Source organism: Citrus clementina, unplaced genomic scaffold, assembly GCF_000493195.1.
Source record: "Citrus clementina cultivar Clemenules unplaced genomic scaffold, Citrus_clementina_v1.0 scaffold_9, whole genome shotgun sequence".
In the NCBI taxonomy this organism is placed as follows: Eukaryota; Viridiplantae; Streptophyta; class Magnoliopsida; order Sapindales; family Rutaceae; genus Citrus; species Citrus x clementina.
The window spans coordinates 25,803,642-25,821,166 of record NW_006261964.1 but is presented as its reverse complement, the minus strand read 5'-3'; the positions used below and the strand labels follow the sequence as shown (position 1 = coordinate 25,821,166).

Here is a 17,525-nt window from a genome sequence, read left to right as displayed (position 1 = left end):
TGGGCAAGATGGAAGAGACTAAGCCATGCAAAGTGTAGAGGTGGTATGGGCTTTAGAGAGTTTTGTAGTTTCAACCAAGCGATGGTGGCAAAGCAGGGATGGAGAATACTTCAGGATCTGAATTCTTTGACTGCCCAAGTTCTAAAAGCCAGATACTTTAAATGTTCAGATTTCTGGAATGCTAACTTGGGATCAAACCCATCCTTCCTCTGGAGGAGCTTGTTATGGGGTAGACAAGTTTTAAAAAATGGTGCTAGATGGAGAATAGGTAGAGGCGATATGGTGCAAGTTTATAAGAGTAATTGGATCCCAAGGCCAAATACCTTTAAACCCTCTCAGTACCATCTTTGCCGGAGGATGCTAAAGTGGCAGAGCTAATTGATGCAAGGAACCCGTGGAAAGCAGATCTAATTTTGGAGCATTTTAATAAAGAAGATGCAGCAGCCATAATGAAGATCCCTCTCCCTAGAAGCCCAAAGATGGATGAAGTTTGCTGGCATTTTGACAAGAAAGACATGTACACAGTTAAAAGCGGCTATCAAATTGCTCTAAGACTGAAATATCCTGATATCCCCAGCACCTCGGAGGATTGCTCTTGTTACTGGAAGGCCATATGGAGATTGGAGCTGCCTGAAAAAACAAAAATCTTCTTATGGAGAGCTACTCAAAACATACTACCAACGGGGGAGAATTTATGGAAAAAGAAAGTGACTGCATCCCCTTTATGCCAAATTTGCAGAAGAAGTGTGGAAACTATTTCTCATACCTTGATCGAGTGCAAAGCAGCAGGTAAGATTTGGAAGAAGTCAATCCTAGCTGATAAAGGCATTGAAGTTTATAAAGGGCAGGATATGCTGGAAGTGTGGTTTCAGATGTCAAAGAGGCTATGCAAAGCAGACTTGGAATTATTGGGTGCTACCTGGTGGATTACTTGGAGTGCTAGAAATCGGCTGATTTTCAAAAGGGAGAAAATTAACTCAAATGTCTTAGTTGCAAAGGCCCAAGCTATAGTCGAAGACTATCGAAGAGTGAAGCATGGTGGAAGTTCTCAAGCTGCAAACCGAGATGACAAGAAGCATCATCAGTGGACTCCACCCCCTGTTGGAAGCTTCAAAATTAACGTGGATGCTGCTATCAATGTTGAAGCTAAAACAGTAGGCTTGGGGGCTGTTTTCAGGGATGATAAAGGAAGAGTAGTGGCAGCTGCAGTTAAACCATCACGACTAAGCTTGGACGTGCAGTTTGCAGAAGCAGAGGCTGTCAAGCTGGGACTTCAAGCGGCCAAAGAAGTTCAATTGACATCAATTATCATTGAGACAGACTGCCAGAAAGTTGCTGATTTGGTCAACCGTAAGAAATGGAGTAAAACAAAAATTTACTGGGTGATATCTGCAGTTCAAGATATGAGAGGTGACTTTCACAAGGTTACTTTTCAACACACCCTAGGTTCACCAATGAACTAGCTCATAGATTAGCTAAGTATGCCCTTAAGAGTGAAAAGTCTAGTGTTTGGATGGACTCTTTCTCGAATGATATTGCTTGTATCTTTGAAAATTTTGCTTAATGGAAAGTCTATTTTCTTCTAAAAAAAAAAAATTAAACATGTGTATACATTTTAGAAATTATCTTTAAAAAATAAAAAAAAATTAAAAAACACCACTGTCACCCCCCACACTGCTAATATTTCATCGTCAGTTAACCCAACCAAAAAATTTCACAACAATGGCGACCAAAAACTCCTCATTTATTTGATTAATTCTGCTACTAGAGAGTTTCAGTTTAAGTCAAAATAGCTGGAAATTATGACCATCAAAGCAAAATATATATCATAGTGACGACAACTACTTGATATTCAGACATGATTTTTGGATATTACTTCTTCTTTTTAAGAAGAAAGAATTAATATTTAGGTTTGAAAGGAAAAGACAGGTCTCCAAAAAATTGTAATAAAAGTCAAATGGGTCTGCTCACGAGTGGCTTAGTGCGATGACAAATAAACGAGGGATTTTGGTTGGTGGCTATTGAGGAATTTGTCGGTAGGGTCAATTGGCGAAAAAGAGCTAGTAATGTGGTGGCTCAAGGAAGTGATAATGGTCGTGGAAGGTAGCTTAAGACTTCTAATTTTTATTTTTTTTGTATTAATTATATTTTTATTTGTAATAAGGATAATTTTAAAAATAAATGGGATTAATTGAAAAGTGGGGATTGATGAGAGAAATTAAGAGACTAAACATCATCACTTTTAAAGAGACTAAACATCATCACTTTTAAATAGGCTATTCATAAATGGGATTAATTGAATACCTATTTTTTAAATTAAATTTTCCTAACCAAAATCTACAAAGATAATCAATGAACATCATTTCTGTTGTGGCATGACCCTAATTACTATTTCTATGTCAAAGAAAAAAAAACAATTCTTATTTAAAGAGCAATTCTACAGTTGTAGGATCTGGAACTCCCACATGCATGAGAGAGCGGATTGTTGCCACGCTGACTACAAAAGCCCAATCACCAATTTAATGTTCTTTATAACATTTTACTATCCTGCTATCTTTGAAGAAGACTTTAACAAATAGTGTAGAACCTCTGTATGCGGAGAACGCATTGAAGTACAACTCACGCAATCGATGGCGGCTGCTTTCTTTGATGAAATAGCCGCTGTCCACCACCCTACTACAAATGTCTCTTCCTCATCCCCACCAGCAACTACTAATAAAAAAAATCATTTGCAGAGGTTACTGGAAAGCCGGTTGATTTCACACTTCCATTAAGCCAACTACCCAGGCGTATCAAAAGAGGTGATCTCTCATGTATCAAGATTTCAGAAAATGTTTTTCAACAGCGACTTCAGTCCTGCAAAACTAATCTTATTGGTCGTCTGATTCTCAACAAGGGAACAAAACCAATGCGCACCAATGATTTACAACTGCTTCTTAAAACAATTTGGAACCCTTCTGGACTTTGGCGACTAGTGCCTCTTGCAAAAGGCTACTTTGACATCCACTTTTCTCTTGAAGAGGACATGCGCAATGCATGGGCAGGAGGCACTTGCTCTTTTGGTGGTTGTGGTGTTTTTTGACTTTATCAATGCTAGCCTGATTTCGATCCTTATGCACCAGCTGTCCAATCCCACTCGCAAGTATGGATTCGTATGTATAGTCTAAGCCAGGAATATTGGGATGGTGCAACACGTGATGGTTTATTTGGACATTATGCCCAGGTCTTGGTTGAGGTTGATTTATCAGACATTCCTACATCAATCCTTGTCGAGCGCGAAGGATATAGCTTTTCAATTGGAATCCACTATGAGAATCTTCCCCCCTAATGTGATAGTTGTGGCCTCCTAGGTCATAAATCCTCTCAATGTCGACGCAACAATGATTCTGCTATAAACAAAAAGGACATTAAAAGGCATTCAATAATGGTATATAGACCAGTTTCTAAACCTTCTGCCGACGTTAATACCACAACAGTGCCGCAAGAAGTTTCCAAGATATCTATTGATGTTAATGCTGGTATGATGTAGCAAGAGGTATCCATGGCACTGGATGTTAATGCTACAATGTTGCATAAAGATGTGCCTATTCCGGTTAATGAGACTGGGATTATTAATGATATAACTCCTGAACAGAATGCCCCAAATGATGAACTAGTGGAGGTTGATAATGAGATAGATGTGAATGTTAATAATGATTTGAGTGAGCACTACACTGCTGATCCAGCTTTGAACCTTTTAGACAACTTTGTGCATGATTCAACTCAAGCCTTAGCTGCTGATGGCTCTTCAGTATCAGCAGCAGAGATAGCTACTAGTTCGGATCAATTGATACAAGAGATTAATGCAGTGACAAAAATTATTAAGAATCAGCCTATCAAGGACGCTAGCCAGCCGATTGATGCAGATGGTTTTCAACTGGTGATCTCTAAATCAGAGCAAAAAAAATGGAAGCAGCGTGCTCGACACGCATCCTTGTCCACTTCCTCAAGCCTCACCCGAGGCAAAACTACCCTATTGTCTAAATGAAAGTTCTCTATTGGAATTTGAGGGGTGTGGCTAATTTAAACACTCAATCTGAATTAGCCAATCTCTGCCACACACATAAACCCGACTTATTGTGCATTTCAGAACCAATGGTGTCCTTTGACTCTATTTCGCCATCATTTTGGAAATCTTGCAATATGAAGCTTGTCTGCACAAACAGTAGAGATTGTTTGCCTAATCTTTGGCTTTTTTGTGCTTCTATGCATAATTTACCAAATATCATTGTTATTTCTAGCCAGTCTATCACAGTTGAGATGATGGTAGATAATTTTACCTGTTATCTTACTTTTGTCTATGCAGCTACGTCTTACATTGATCGTAGATTTTTATAGCAAGAGCTAATTTCCTTAAGCTCTTTGTGTTCTTGCCCTTGGCTTCTGGTAGGAGATTTTAATGCTATTTTAGGAGCTCATGAAAGGCACAGTGGTGGTCTTCCTTTGGGTACTTCTTGCTCAGACTTCTCTAGTATGATTAACAACTGCAATCTCTCTCATTTGGAGGTGGAGGAAAACCAATTCACCTGGTCTTATGGCTCAGTTTTAATAAAAAACTGTATTACAAATTCAATTTTATTGTTAATAATAAAAAACAAAATTATTTTATAATCGTGAAACCGTAATATTTTAAATAAAAAATTGTAATATTTTAAATACAATTTTATGTCATCCTCCCATCATTTCATGGGTTAAAGTTAATACTGACGATCTATCTAAAGGAAATTCATGTCCAATTTCTTGTGGCGCTATTTATAGAGGTCCTCATGGAACGTTTTTGGGCTGCTTCACAATGTCAATTGGGAATCAAACTTCATTTTATGCTACTATTTGTGCTATTGAATTTACTTACCATAAGGGCTGGCATTCGTTGTGGTTAGAATGTGATTCGATGACTACTTATTCTTGCCTAAAAAGTGACATCTTCTTTTCTCCTTGGTAGCTCCACACTAGATGGCTCAATTGCCTAATTATGATAAAGTCTATGCGCTTTCATTGTTCTCATATCTATAGAGAAGGTAATGATGTAGCTGACACTTTACCCAACATCGACTTAAGTTTTTCCGATTTCACTTGGTGAGATTTTCCTCCCTCAAAAATTAAAAAGTCTCTGCTTGATGATACTTGGGAAATTCTTAAGTACCAATTGTCTTAATTTCATTATGGTCTTGTATTATTTTTAAGTTCTTTTATCTTTATTATTTTTAAATGAACTTTGTACCTTTCCTTTTCATTTAATAAATTTTACCTCTCTTGAGGTTTATTTAAAAAAAAAAAAAGAAGACTAGAGAGTAAGAAATAGGAGACACAAGTTGTGGGGCTCTAAACAATGCGTTAACATTAACAACCAAAAGATAATAACCAACGGCTTCAAGTTATAAAATTAATGAGGCACATGGCTTTTAATGTTGAGTCCCTATATATTCTAATACGTGAGCTTAATTTTTCTGGAGGTAGTTTTTTTCTTTATAAAATATTAGTAGGGTAAACATTTTTTGAATATTAATAAAAATAAAAACTAATTTTAATAATTATTTAATTATAAATAACAGTAATAATTTTATGTATTATTAATTATACTTTAATTGTAATACCAAGATAAAAAAAAAAAGAAAAAAGTTATAAAATTGACAATGAAGACAAACACTCTCAACCCAAAGCACTTTTTAATTAATTCTTGATCCATCAATCTATCAATGCATCATCATCGTCATACCGAAAATACATAAATTCACCAGTTCATCTCAATCATTCAATTTCGGCCTCTCCCATTATTTACTCTTACAGTTCCATAACTTAATTTGATCATAAAAGCAAACTTACCCATGCAAACAGATTAAATTTTCTCTCATTTAATGAATGTTCAGAGCGTGCACGCATAACTTATTAGTAATGCACTCCTTCTCCATCCGCAAACACTTTCTTGTTGATGCTTTTTTCGCTTGGTTAAGAAATCTCCGCATAGAAATTGATGCCCAGTAATGCAACTGATGAACGACATTAAACTGATTTCAGCTACTCTCCATTTATCATTTTGTTTTTTTGCTTTTATATATTTATCTGCAAAATGTAAGTTATAATAGTTTCTGAAAAAATGTGGTTAAAATTTTATTTTGGTCGGCCTGTTCGCACATGGTATGCTGATCTAAGCTGAGCAATTGCTCAGTTATGAGTAATCATATGGCATGGTATCTTTTCTCCATAACTTCTGCAGAGGAGCATAAGCCAGCCAATGGGGACATTTAAAGTTTCCTGAACCATTGCAGCTTTCCTTCAACTAACGTCAAAACATTTTGCAGCTTTGTAAATTTAAACTTGTCTGCAGTTTTATTCATGGGCTTAAAAAATTACCAATTTCTTTTTGACATTTTGGGTTCTAAAATGTTCAAAATTTTGGGTCCAATTACAACGGTTTGGACACCGACAAATGATCAAAAAGTTAATAAATATTAAAATCTGATGGGCGTTCAGAATATGGGAAATGATCAAATATCATAATCATAAGCCATAATTTTTATTAGATTAAAGTTGAGAAGAGGGGAGAAGTGAACAAAAATGAAACAATGAAGCCAAAGATAAAAATTGTAAAGAATCAATGCAAGATCAGGAGTAGTCTGACTCTCTGAAGAAACCCTATTTCTGGACAACTCATCTCCTATAAACTTGCAAGCTTTATTCTTTAGCCTGCTCATACGTCTCAACGTTTCACAGGAACCTAAAATACCCTCTGAATGTTTTGGAAATTAGCTGAAAAATTAGGGGCGTTTTCGACATTTCAGACGGACCCTTTTTTTTTCTTGGACTCGGCCCCAATAACATTATGCGGACTTTATTGTCGCCGTATTTCTTCGGAATAATTATATTTTCAGATTTTGTAGGGCCATAAAATTGGGACAGTTTAATGTTTCGTCTTTATTTGAAGATATTCTGTATTTTATTTTCAATTTTTAAAATTCAACCAATAAGAATTCAGAATGTAAGTTAATTTAAAAAATAATGAAAAAAAAAAGTAATTATTTTGATCTTTATCTCAAGGCGGAGGACACTCACGCAACTCACGTCGAATCAGTCAACCGTCTGTGATCCTCAGATATTTTATGTATTTGTACATTTATCCCAAATCTTGTGGGACCGTAAAATATGATCCTATTTGCAGTTTTGGCTGTAATATATCACTCTCTCTGCCAAATCATGTACATTTTGGCAGCAAAGTTGTTACGCTTAGCACAGCTGCAAGTCGGCTCCACATAGTGTATAATTAAGTCAAGCAAAATAAATGCAAGGTGAAATGTAATTAATGTAGTGTGAGATTTTAAATCAAAACTCATATTTTATTGGTTAGATACTTAAGAGATAAATGTTATAATTTTAATGATTTTAAGTTGTAGGTTTTTAATTCTTGACTTTTTGGGCGGTGATAACATAATGTCAGCCCTCAAAATTTTCCTCCCAAGTACTAATTATATAATTGAAAGAATAAAAATTTATTTTGTAAAAATGTTAATAGACCGAATACCACTCTTAATAATATTAACGAAGGTATATATAAGTTAGTTTTAGTATTTTTTTAATCGTAAACTGATTATAACGTAATGTGTACTATTAAACAAAAAGATTGTAAGTGTAAAATAATCACGAGTTTTACAAACTAAATTGGTTTAAATTACTAATCATAGTACCCTATTATATACAGTGACTCGTTAATAAGATTTGATTATTATAAAAGTTCATTAGTAACTAGATACTTGGCCTATACATAGCACCTAAACTAGCAGACGTCTTCTTTTTTAAACAAGGCGGGTAACATCACACATGGTTTGACACCGTCCAATAAAATCTATAGATAAATATTTTAAAATATTAAAGAAACAAAGAAAAACATTTAAAAAAAGAATTAAAAGACAGAAGTACAAAAAGTAGATGGGACAAGAACCGGATTCTCTCAAAAGTAGGCTTTGCTTTTGATATAATTCTGCATAGCATAGGCATCTCTAGAAAAATATCAATATTTTCAGATAATTTCGAATAATGAAACTCTTGAGGGACTTTTATGAAAATAACTTAATTGCCGTTGCCAAAACTAGAAAGTTGATCATGCCACGTGAGTTGCGTGCCGGTTTCTGAAACAGTGAAGCTCATTCATGCTGAAGCTTTTATTATGGCGCTTGAGCTTCCTATCTGAAAGTTCCTTTGTTGCCTCTTCATTTTGTAAAATGGCTTTTGTTCTTCTTCACCCTATTCTTTGTGTGTAGGAAAAAAAAAAAAAAAAACACTTGCTGGGTTAAAAGTTCTCATTTTTTTTTCTCTTGTCTGTAACAAAAATGGCTTTTAAGCTTCAATGGCTGACATGGATGTGTGTTTTTATGCTGTTTGTTTTAGAGTCTCAACAGGCGTTTGTAGAAGTTGACGAGCAAAACCCCGAAAGGGAATGTCTCATTTCTTTCAAAAACTCTCTTGAAAATCCGCAAAAACTGTCTTCGTGGAGCCAAAACACACCACATTGTAACTGGGTCGGTGTAACTTGTGAACTCGGCCGAGTCGTCTCACTTGTTCTCCCAACTCAGTCACTCAAAGGCCCTCTTTCTCCGTCTCTCTGCTCTCTTTCAAGCCTCAGAGTCCTTGCCCTCTCTCAAAACCTGCTCTTTGGTCAATTGTCACCTCATATATCGAACCTTCAACGTCTCAAACAGCTCTCTCTTGCTGAAAATCAACTGTCTGGTTCTCTCCCGAGTCAACTCGGTGATCTGACTCAACTCGAGACCCTCACCCTCGGTTCCAACTCTTTCATTGGTAAAATCCCACCTGAGCTTGGAAACTTGGAAGCACTTAAGATCCTTGATTTATCTGGCAATGGGTTGATCGGGACCGTGCCGAGTAAACTCTGTGAGTTGACACAGTTGCAGTTCTTAGACTTGGGTAACAATCTTCTCTCAGGTTCACTTCCTGTATCTCTCTTCACAAATTTACAATCTTTGAGTTCTCTAGATGTGTCAAATAATTCACTGTCTGGTCAAATCCCTCCTGAAATTGGAAGTTGAGGAACCTGACTGCTCTTTACCTTGGCATTAACAAATCACTGGCTCGTGCACGAGAAATTGGCGAGCTTTCACTCTTGAGAGCCTTTTTTCACTTTATTGTTCAATTAGTGGGCTTTACCTGAAGAATTATCCAAGTTGAAATTTTTTAAGCAAGCTTGATCTTTCATACAAACCTTTAAAGTGCTCGATCCCAAAAAGCCATAGGAGAGTTACAGAATTTGAGCATATTGAATCTTGTTTACACTGAGCTCAATGGTTCAATACCGTCTGAGCTTGGAAACTGTAAGAATTTGAAGACTGTGATGCTTTCTTTCAACGCATTATCTGGGTCATTGCCTGAGGAACTATCAGACCTCCCAATTTTGACGTTTGCCGCTGAAAAGAACCAGCTTTCAGGATCACTGCCTTCTTGGCTAGGAAATTGGAACCAAATGGAGTCCCTCTTGCTTTCTAGCAACCAGTTCATTGGCAAAATCCCACCTGAGATTGGAAATTGTTCCATGTTGAAGTCCATTAGTTTGAGCAACAACTTTTTGTCTGGTTCTATTCCAAGAGAATTGTGTACTTCAGAGTCCCTTGAGGAGATTGATCTTGATGGAAATTTGCTTACAGGGACAATTGAAGGTGTATTTGACAAATGTAGTAATCTTTCGCAGCTGGTTATATTCAGGAATCATATCTATGGTTCTATTCCTGAGTATCTATCCAAGCTTCCACTGATGGTTCTGGATCTTGATTCTAACAACTTCACTGGTATCATACCAGTGAGTATTTGGAATTCTGAGACTTTGATGGAATTTTCTGCTGCGAATAATTTGTTAGAGGGTTCTCTTCCTTATGAGGTTGGTAATGCTGCTGCACTGGAGAGACTTGTCCTTACTAACAATATGTTGAAGGGGCATTTACCTAAGGAAATTGGGAATCTCTCAGCTCTTTCAGTTCTTGACTTGAATTCAAATCTTTTTGATGGGATCATTCCTTATGAGCTTGGAGATTGCATTTCACTTACCACATTGGACCTGGGAAACAACAATCTCAGTGGGTTAATTCCAGAGAAGATTGCAGACTTAGCTCAGCTACAATGCTTGGTTCTGTCTCATAATAATTTATCGGGGCCGATTCCTTCAAGGCCTTCTTCCTATTTTCGTCAGGCCAATATGCCCGATTTGAGTTTTATTCAGCATCATGGGGTATTTGATCTTTCATACAATAGGCTGTCTGGTCCAATTCCTGAAGAATTGGGAAGCTGTGTGGTGGTGGTGGATCTTTTGCTCAACAATAACATGCTTTCTGGTAAGATTCCTGGATCACTCTCTCGGTTGACAAATCTTACAACCTTGGATTTGTCTAGGAATCAGTTAACAGGTCCCATTCCTTCAGAATTTGGTGACTCTATCAAGCTTCAAGGCTTGTATCTAGGCAATAACCAGCTTACTGGCTCCATTCCTTGGAGCTTAGGTAGTTTGGGTGGTTTGGTTAAGCTAAATTTGACTGGCAATAAGTTATCTGGCAAAGTTCCAACTAGTTTTGGAAACTTGAAAGAGCTAACCCACTTGGATTTAAGCTTTAATGAGCTTGATGGTCAGCTTCCTTCGTCTTTGTCGAACATTCTGAACCTAGTGGGGCTTTATCTTCAGCACAATAAACTTTCTGGTCCAGTGGATGAGCTTTTCTCAAATTCAGCAGCTTGGAAGATTGCAACAATGAACATGAGTAATAATTTATTTGATGGGGGCTTACCACGGTCTTTGGGTAATCTTTCATACTTAACAAATTTGGATCTTCATGAAAATAAGTTTACTGGAGAGATTCCTCCAGACCTTGGTAATCTTATGCAATTGGAATACCTGGATGTTTCAAGGAACAGGTTGTGTGGACAGATTCCAGAGACAATGTGCAGTTTGTCCAATCTGTTGTACTTGAGTTTGGCAGAAAATAGATTAGAAGGAATGGTGCCGAGAAGTGGTATTTGCCAAAACCTCTCAAAAATTTCACTCACTGGCAACAAAGATCTTTGTGGGAAAATTATAGGTTCAAATTGCCAGGTTAAAACGTTTGGTAAATTGGCACTGTTGCATGCCTTTGGACTTGCTGGACTTGTTGTTGGGTGTGTTTTTATTGTTTTAACTACTGTCATTGCTCTCCGAAAGCAGATCAAAAGAAGAAGCAGGTGTAGTGATCCTGAGGAGATTGAAGAAACCAAGCTAAACAGTTTCTCGGATCATAATCTCTATTTCTTGAGTAGCAGCCGGTCAAAGGAGCCTTTGAGCATCAATATAGCTATGTTCGAGCAACCTCTCATGAGACTAACTTTGGTTCATATTCTTGAAGCCACAAACAACTTCTGCAAGACAAATATTATTGGAGATGGTGGCTTTGGAACCGTATACAAAGCCGCTTTGCCTGATGGGAAAACAGTTGCTGTTAAGAAGTTAAGCCAGGCTAAAACACAGGGGCACCGTGAATTCACTGCTGAAATGGAAACTCTGGGCAAGGTGAAGCACCAGAATCTTGTGCCGCTGCTTGGTTACTGCTCATTTGATGAGGAGAAGCTTCTTGTTTATGAATACATGGTAAATGGAAGCTTGGATCTGTGGTTAAGAAATCGGACGGGTTCTCTTGAAGTTCTTGGCTGGGATAAACGCTACAAAATTGCATGTGGCGCTGCTCGTGGGCTAGCTTTTCTTCATCACGGCTTCACCCCACATATCATTCATCGCGATATCAAAGCAAGCAACATCTTACTCAATGAAGAGTTTGAAGCCAAAGTTGCAGACTTTGGGCTTGCTAGACTGATCAGTGCATGTGAGACACATGTTAGCACTGATATTGCAGGCACATTTGGTTACATTCCCCCCGAGTATGGGCAGAGTGGGAGATCTACCACAAGGGGTGATGTATACAGCTTTGGTGTAATCTTGCTGGAATTGGTGACTGGAAAAGAGCCTACTGGGCCCGAATTCAAAGATATAGAAGGTGGGAACTTGGTCGGTTGGGTGTTTCAGAAGATGAAGAAGGGACAGGCTGCTGATGTTCTAGATCCTACAGTCCTTACTGCAGATTCAAAGCCCATGATGCTTAAAATGCTCCGGATTGCTGGTGATTGCCTCTCTGATAACCCTGCTATGAGGCCTACCATGCTGCATGTGTTGAAGTTTCTGAAAGAGATCAAAGTTGAGTAAGTTTCTTTTTGTTACTCTGGATAATAGAGCAAAAGATGGAATAACTCTGTGAAGTATGTAGAATTAACTTAGAAGGATAAGCTGTAAGAGTTACTTATTTTAATCAAATCATAATATAGCGTCAAATTCTTCTTGATTGTCAATTAAATTCATTACGTGGGGAGTTGCACTGACTTTTAGAACAATCCTATTACCATGATAGCAGAAAACTACAACTGAGGCTTGTGCATCTGAACACTTTGCTATGTTAAATACACTTTGCTGTCTCACAGCTGCGACCTGCTAACTAGGCTAACATTATCTTGTTTGCATCCCCTGTGAAAAATTGTGATACTCTAGTCATTTTTTTGTTAGCCATGTGCTGGAAGGTGCTTTTTAATAATTGGTCAGTCCGAAGTTGTTCAGGTCTACCTGTTCTGAGCCTCTCTGGACCAGTTAAGACTCAGTTCTATTGCTGCTAACAGGTGGCGCATTTTCATCTGCATAAAATTTAAGCTTGCTGCACTATTTGCTGAAGGCTATCAAAGCATACTTAATGATCATTCAACTTTCATACATAACAATATAGTATCTCAAAATCGTCCAGCTACCCAGAATTGATCTGTAAATATAATCGAATATAACAATTTCTTCTAGATTACATTTGAGCATAGGCATCTCACTGCAACCTGATCTCTTTAGTCTTTAGTCAATAATTTGAAGCAATAAGCACGGATATATGTTGATTCTACTGGTGGGATATTATAACCCTGATGCCACTTTGTCCGGGAAAGTCACATGGGGTTGGTATTTTGCTAACTCGGGCAATTTTGCCTGGATGAAGCAGAACTTTTAATGTTATGAATATTATATGTTGAACCATCGATATGCTTTTAGCCTTAAAAATAGTGAAAAGTTGTGTCCCATGCAAATACGAACAGCATTGAGTTACCAAGATTCAAGAATGATGTATCCGAGTATTGAATTACTACATCGAGTGAACAGCGATTGAACTTCAAACTTTTTATTTTCATGTAAGTAGAAGGATAGTAAGGCTTTGATTATCTAGTTCTTTGAACATCACCGGTTAATAGATCATTCAAAGTTAAGGACAGACAAGAAAAAAGGACAAGTGCAATGTGGACTTCAAAATTTACTCATCCACAGGTGTGTGCGGTCTGCACAATCTATCACGTACATGATGTTGAGTGCAGCAACTACATAACGAGTAACACAACATGCACACACCCGATCATGTGGGAGCTTTTTAACGTCTATTACATACGTTTTCTAATACAAAAGATATACACATGAGCATAAATTTAGATATCAAACAGCAGATAGATACATTTGCCTGAGTTGCTTTGCAGCATAAACCATTGTTGGCCTATCTCCCGCAGATTCATTGACACATTCGAAAATAAGTTGTAACAAAGCTTGCAGCTGCTGCTCTTTCTCAGGACAGGACTTGTCTTCAACTACTATTGGATCTACTATCTCACCAAGTCTATTATTTTCAACATGTTTCTTCACATGTTCTAGTAAAATGTTATCTCGTCTTCCCGTGAGAAGCTCTAGTAGCAACATCCCAAAACAGAAAACATCCGTCTTCTCATTGCATAAACCTGTTAAAATGTACTCAGGTGCAAGATATCTCTTTGTTCTAGTCAGCATATGACTTGTTACATGGGTTTCGCCTTCTGGGATATATTCGGACTCTGAAAAATCACTGAGTTTGGCAACATTATATTCGTCGAATAAGATTTGTGATAGCTTGATGTCCTTAAAAACAATAGGCCTGCGGAATCCTATGTGAATATACGCCATTGCATTACCTATCTCCATTGCTATCTTTAACCTATGTCTCCATAGTAAAGGCTCCAAGTGAGGTCCATGAGGACTGCAAATACGATCAGCAAGAGTGCCATATTCTACAAATTCGAAAACTAGAATTGGAATTTCGGTCTCTATGCAACATCCGATTAACTTTAAAATATTTCTATGGTTCATCTGTGCAGCAAATACAATGTTATTGAAACAAAAATTTTCTCCATTCTCGCTATAATTGTCTCCGAACTTCATGACAGAAATCGGGCGGTTCTCCAGGAAGCCTTTGTACAATTTGTAGTGTTCAGATGCTATAACTTGATGTCCATTGTAATTGTTTGTTGCTATCTTGAGTTCTCCAGCAGAGAAACTACGGATTGGATTCCGTTTACCATCACAAGAGATGATCAACTTTTCTAGCAAAATTTTGCCATTTCTCAAAAATGTTTTTTTATCTACTTTTTCCTGGTTCTTTGTTTTTCTCAAGAACCAATTCATTGTACCTATTCATAAATCCACAAGCCCTATATGTTAAAAAAACTAGAAATATAGTCTTATAATGTATATTACTCAATGCTATAAGCTTGATACAGTTTGAGAAAAAGGTGCTCTGTTAGAAATAAATCAAGATGTGTATCATATACAAACAATTGATTATGAGAATTCAGAGTCAGTTGAAAGTACAAACATGTCGCGCAAAAAATTCACAAAGCAGCTCAGATGGAGGACAGGACTTACCTGTTAAGATCACGAAAATGCGAAGACGAAATTTTGAGAGTTCTCTGGAATTGGCAATATTATGTAAATAGGAAATCTGAAGCAGCGGATGAACAAATGTAACCAGATACTTTGGTTTCTTGCAAGTATAGAAGTCTTCCCAGTCAACCGTTAATGCTTGAATGTAGTCTTTTATTCAATATCAGGCGCCTGACATGAGGAGAATTTGGACACTAGGAAAGTTCCATAAAAATGTGGATGTTTTCCAGTCAAACACCATATAAATCTGTGTGGATGGCATGATAAAAAAAAAAGATAATAACTATTCTTTGTTACACCTGGAGCACGCCATAAGATTTCATGATAAAAAAAAATTGGTTTAAAAGGAAAAGAGAAACCAATCACGAGCATAACTTTGCGGATTAAACAAGAGATAGATACAATACTATGAGCTGCTGGGCAAACATGCATCATTCTTGGCCTATCTTCCGGTGATTAATCATCCGCCCTAATTAAGGCAAAGTCTCAGCACTTTGCCAAGTAGCAACATACTAAAACTGAAAAAGTCACAGCACTTCTCATTGCAATCAGATGTAGTCAAGTACTGAAACAAATCCTACTGTTCCCATCACTTCACCGTATTTCTGGAATGAATGGGGATAGCGAAAAGTAAAACCGTTTTGTCAACATTTTGCTTTACATGACTGCTTGATATGATGATATCTCTAAAAGCAACAGGCCTAGAGAATCCGATGTGAAAATATGCAACAGCATTAGCTATCCCCATTGCAAAAGTGTCAAGCTAATGTAGCAAAGAAAAAGAGGAAGAATGCTAGGCCTCAGGACCAAGATTTTAAATTGAGTATCACATTTAGCAAAACCTACGCGAGCCAAAAAGCTTACATCAATTTTTGATGAATACATGAAATTCCAATTACAAGATCCATGGGGCTGCAGAATGAAGAAGATTCACTTCACAAATAAGAAAGTCTCCGCTCTGCATATTAAATAACAGATAGATACATTCGTCTAAGCTTCTTTGCCACGTCCATCATTGTTGGCCTATCCGCCGGTGATTCACTGACACATTCAAAGATAAGCAGTACAAAGGCTAGCAATTGCGGCTCTTTCCCAGGAAAAGACCTATCTTCAACAACTACAGGATCCACAATCTCTTGCAATCTATTATTTTCAACATGATTCTTCACATAATCTAGTAGAAAGAAACGATCATCTTGCGCAGTGTGAGCAAGACTATGTATTGCCTTTCCTGTCAAAAGCTCGAGTAGCAACATTCCGAAACTAAAAACATCGCACTTCTCATTGCTATAAGCTGTCATCATGTACTCAGGCGCAACAAATCCAGCCGTTCCCATCAGCACAGCATCTTTTATGTGGGTCTCGCCTTCAGGAATCGATTTGGATGCTGAAAAATCATACAGTTTGGCAACATTTTGTTCATCGAGTAAAACGTGTGACAGCTTTATATCTCTAAAAACAACAGGCCTGCGTAATCCAATATGAAGGTACGCCACCGCATTAGCTATCTCCATTGCAATCTTTAATCTGTGCGCCAATAGTAAAGGCTTAAAATGGGGCCGAGAACGACGACGGATACGATAATCAAGAGAGCCTGACTCCACAGATTCAAAGACTAGTGTCGGAATTTCAGTTTCCAAGCAGCATCCTATCAATTTTAGGACATTCTTGTGACTCATTTGTGATGCAAATACGATGTTGTTATAGCAGTATTCTTCTGCCCACTTGCTATTATGGCCTAAAAAGCACATAACGGAAACTGGGCGGTCCTGAAGAAAACCTTTGTACAATTTAAAGTCATCATCATATGCCATAACTTGGCGTTGATCATAGTTGTTTGTCGCTGCTTGAAGCTCTTCAGCTGAGTATCCGCGGATGGGATTCTGTTTACCATTACAAGAGCGAATTAACCTTTCTAATAGAATTTTGCCATTCCTTAAAAATCTAGTGTTCTTTTCCTTTTCCTCATTGTTTCTTCTCCTAAATAACGAAATCATCATCTCACCTATTCACAAATTCATGAAACATTCTTTAATTACTTAAAAAGTAGAAAAAGGAAATGGACCGTTATGTTGATATAAACTAGGAATATAGATAGTGTGACTAGGCAAAATTGAAAAGCAGCTGAGGAAGAAAATTTACCTTGTATGGATGCCCAATTAAGGTATCAGGATCAAGCAAAGGCATAGATTGAATTTGTGAGACAGCTCTGGGATTGGCTGTAATGTGCGACTATGAAGTAGCCAAATCATTAACATATATAACCAAAAAATCGTGATTTCTTGGAAGTATGGAAGTCTACATGGTCAATCATAAATAATTGAATTTTTATTAGCCAGGAAATTTCGTAAAGGTAGTAATTTGAGCTGTCGGGTTGAAATTCGTGTCCAGTTCTACATGAATCTTGTCATTGTCAACTTTTAATTACCACGGATTCAACATGTTTATTATTTATGAAATAATATAAATTTTGAATTTAAACTGTTTAATAAATGACTACTACGAGTCAATTCATTTAAATTCATTAGACATGGTTAATATGATTAAACTCAAATTCGACCCGTTTAACTTAAATTTGAATTTAATTTAGAAGTTATATACAATAACAATTCAAACATATTTTCATCCGAAGTTTCAAACTCCAAACTATCAATCCATAAATGAGTTTTAAGCACAACCCTAAGGTTTCCATGAATCATGCGGC

General features: G+C 37.2%; 3 protein-coding genes across 3 annotated transcripts; 1 reads left to right on the top strand and 2 right to left on the bottom strand.

Annotated features, from left to right (window-relative positions):
- Positions 1 to 8,160: 8,160 nt before the first annotated feature.
- Positions 8,161 to 12,389, top strand: LOC18032515 (leucine-rich repeat receptor protein kinase EMS1). Its single transcript, XM_024180667.1, is given in 4 exon segments — positions 8,161 to 9,069; positions 9,072 to 9,146; positions 9,149 to 9,276; positions 9,278 to 12,389. Coding segments are annotated over 4 exon segments (3,894 nt in total). The 5' UTR covers positions 8,161 to 8,360; the 3' UTR covers positions 12,260 to 12,389.
- A 1,102-nt stretch (positions 12,390 to 13,491) lies between these two features.
- LOC18031428 (putative wall-associated receptor kinase-like 16) lies at positions 13,492 to 14,834 on the bottom strand. Its single transcript, XM_006421439.2, has 2 exons — positions 14,804 to 14,834; positions 13,492 to 14,568 (listed from the first exon to the last, which is right to left on the bottom strand). The coding sequence occupies exon 2, from the start codon at positions 14,561 to 14,563 to the stop codon at positions 13,568 to 13,570; it is 996 nt and encodes a 331-aa protein (XP_006421502.1). The 5' UTR covers positions 14,564 to 14,568; positions 14,804 to 14,834; the 3' UTR covers positions 13,492 to 13,567.
- A 900-nt stretch (positions 14,835 to 15,734) lies between these two features.
- Positions 15,735 to 16,821, bottom strand: LOC18031690 (non-functional pseudokinase ZED1). The gene has a single exon (XM_024188080.1). It carries the CDS (start codon positions 16,819 to 16,821, stop codon positions 15,787 to 15,789), a length of 1,035 nt encoding a protein of 344 aa, XP_024043848.1. The 3' UTR covers positions 15,735 to 15,786.
- Positions 16,822 to 17,525: the final 704 nt, after the last annotated feature.

Bases quoted from the DNA above. Each gene is read 5' to 3' on its own strand.
- LOC18031428 (XM_006421439.2), bottom strand. From the start codon at position 14,563: ATGAATTGGTTCTTGAGAAAAACAAAGAACCAGGAAAAAGTAGATAAA.
- LOC18031690 (XM_024188080.1), bottom strand. From the start codon at position 16,821: ATGATGATTTCGTTATTTAGGAGAAGAAACAATGAGGAAAAGGAAAAG.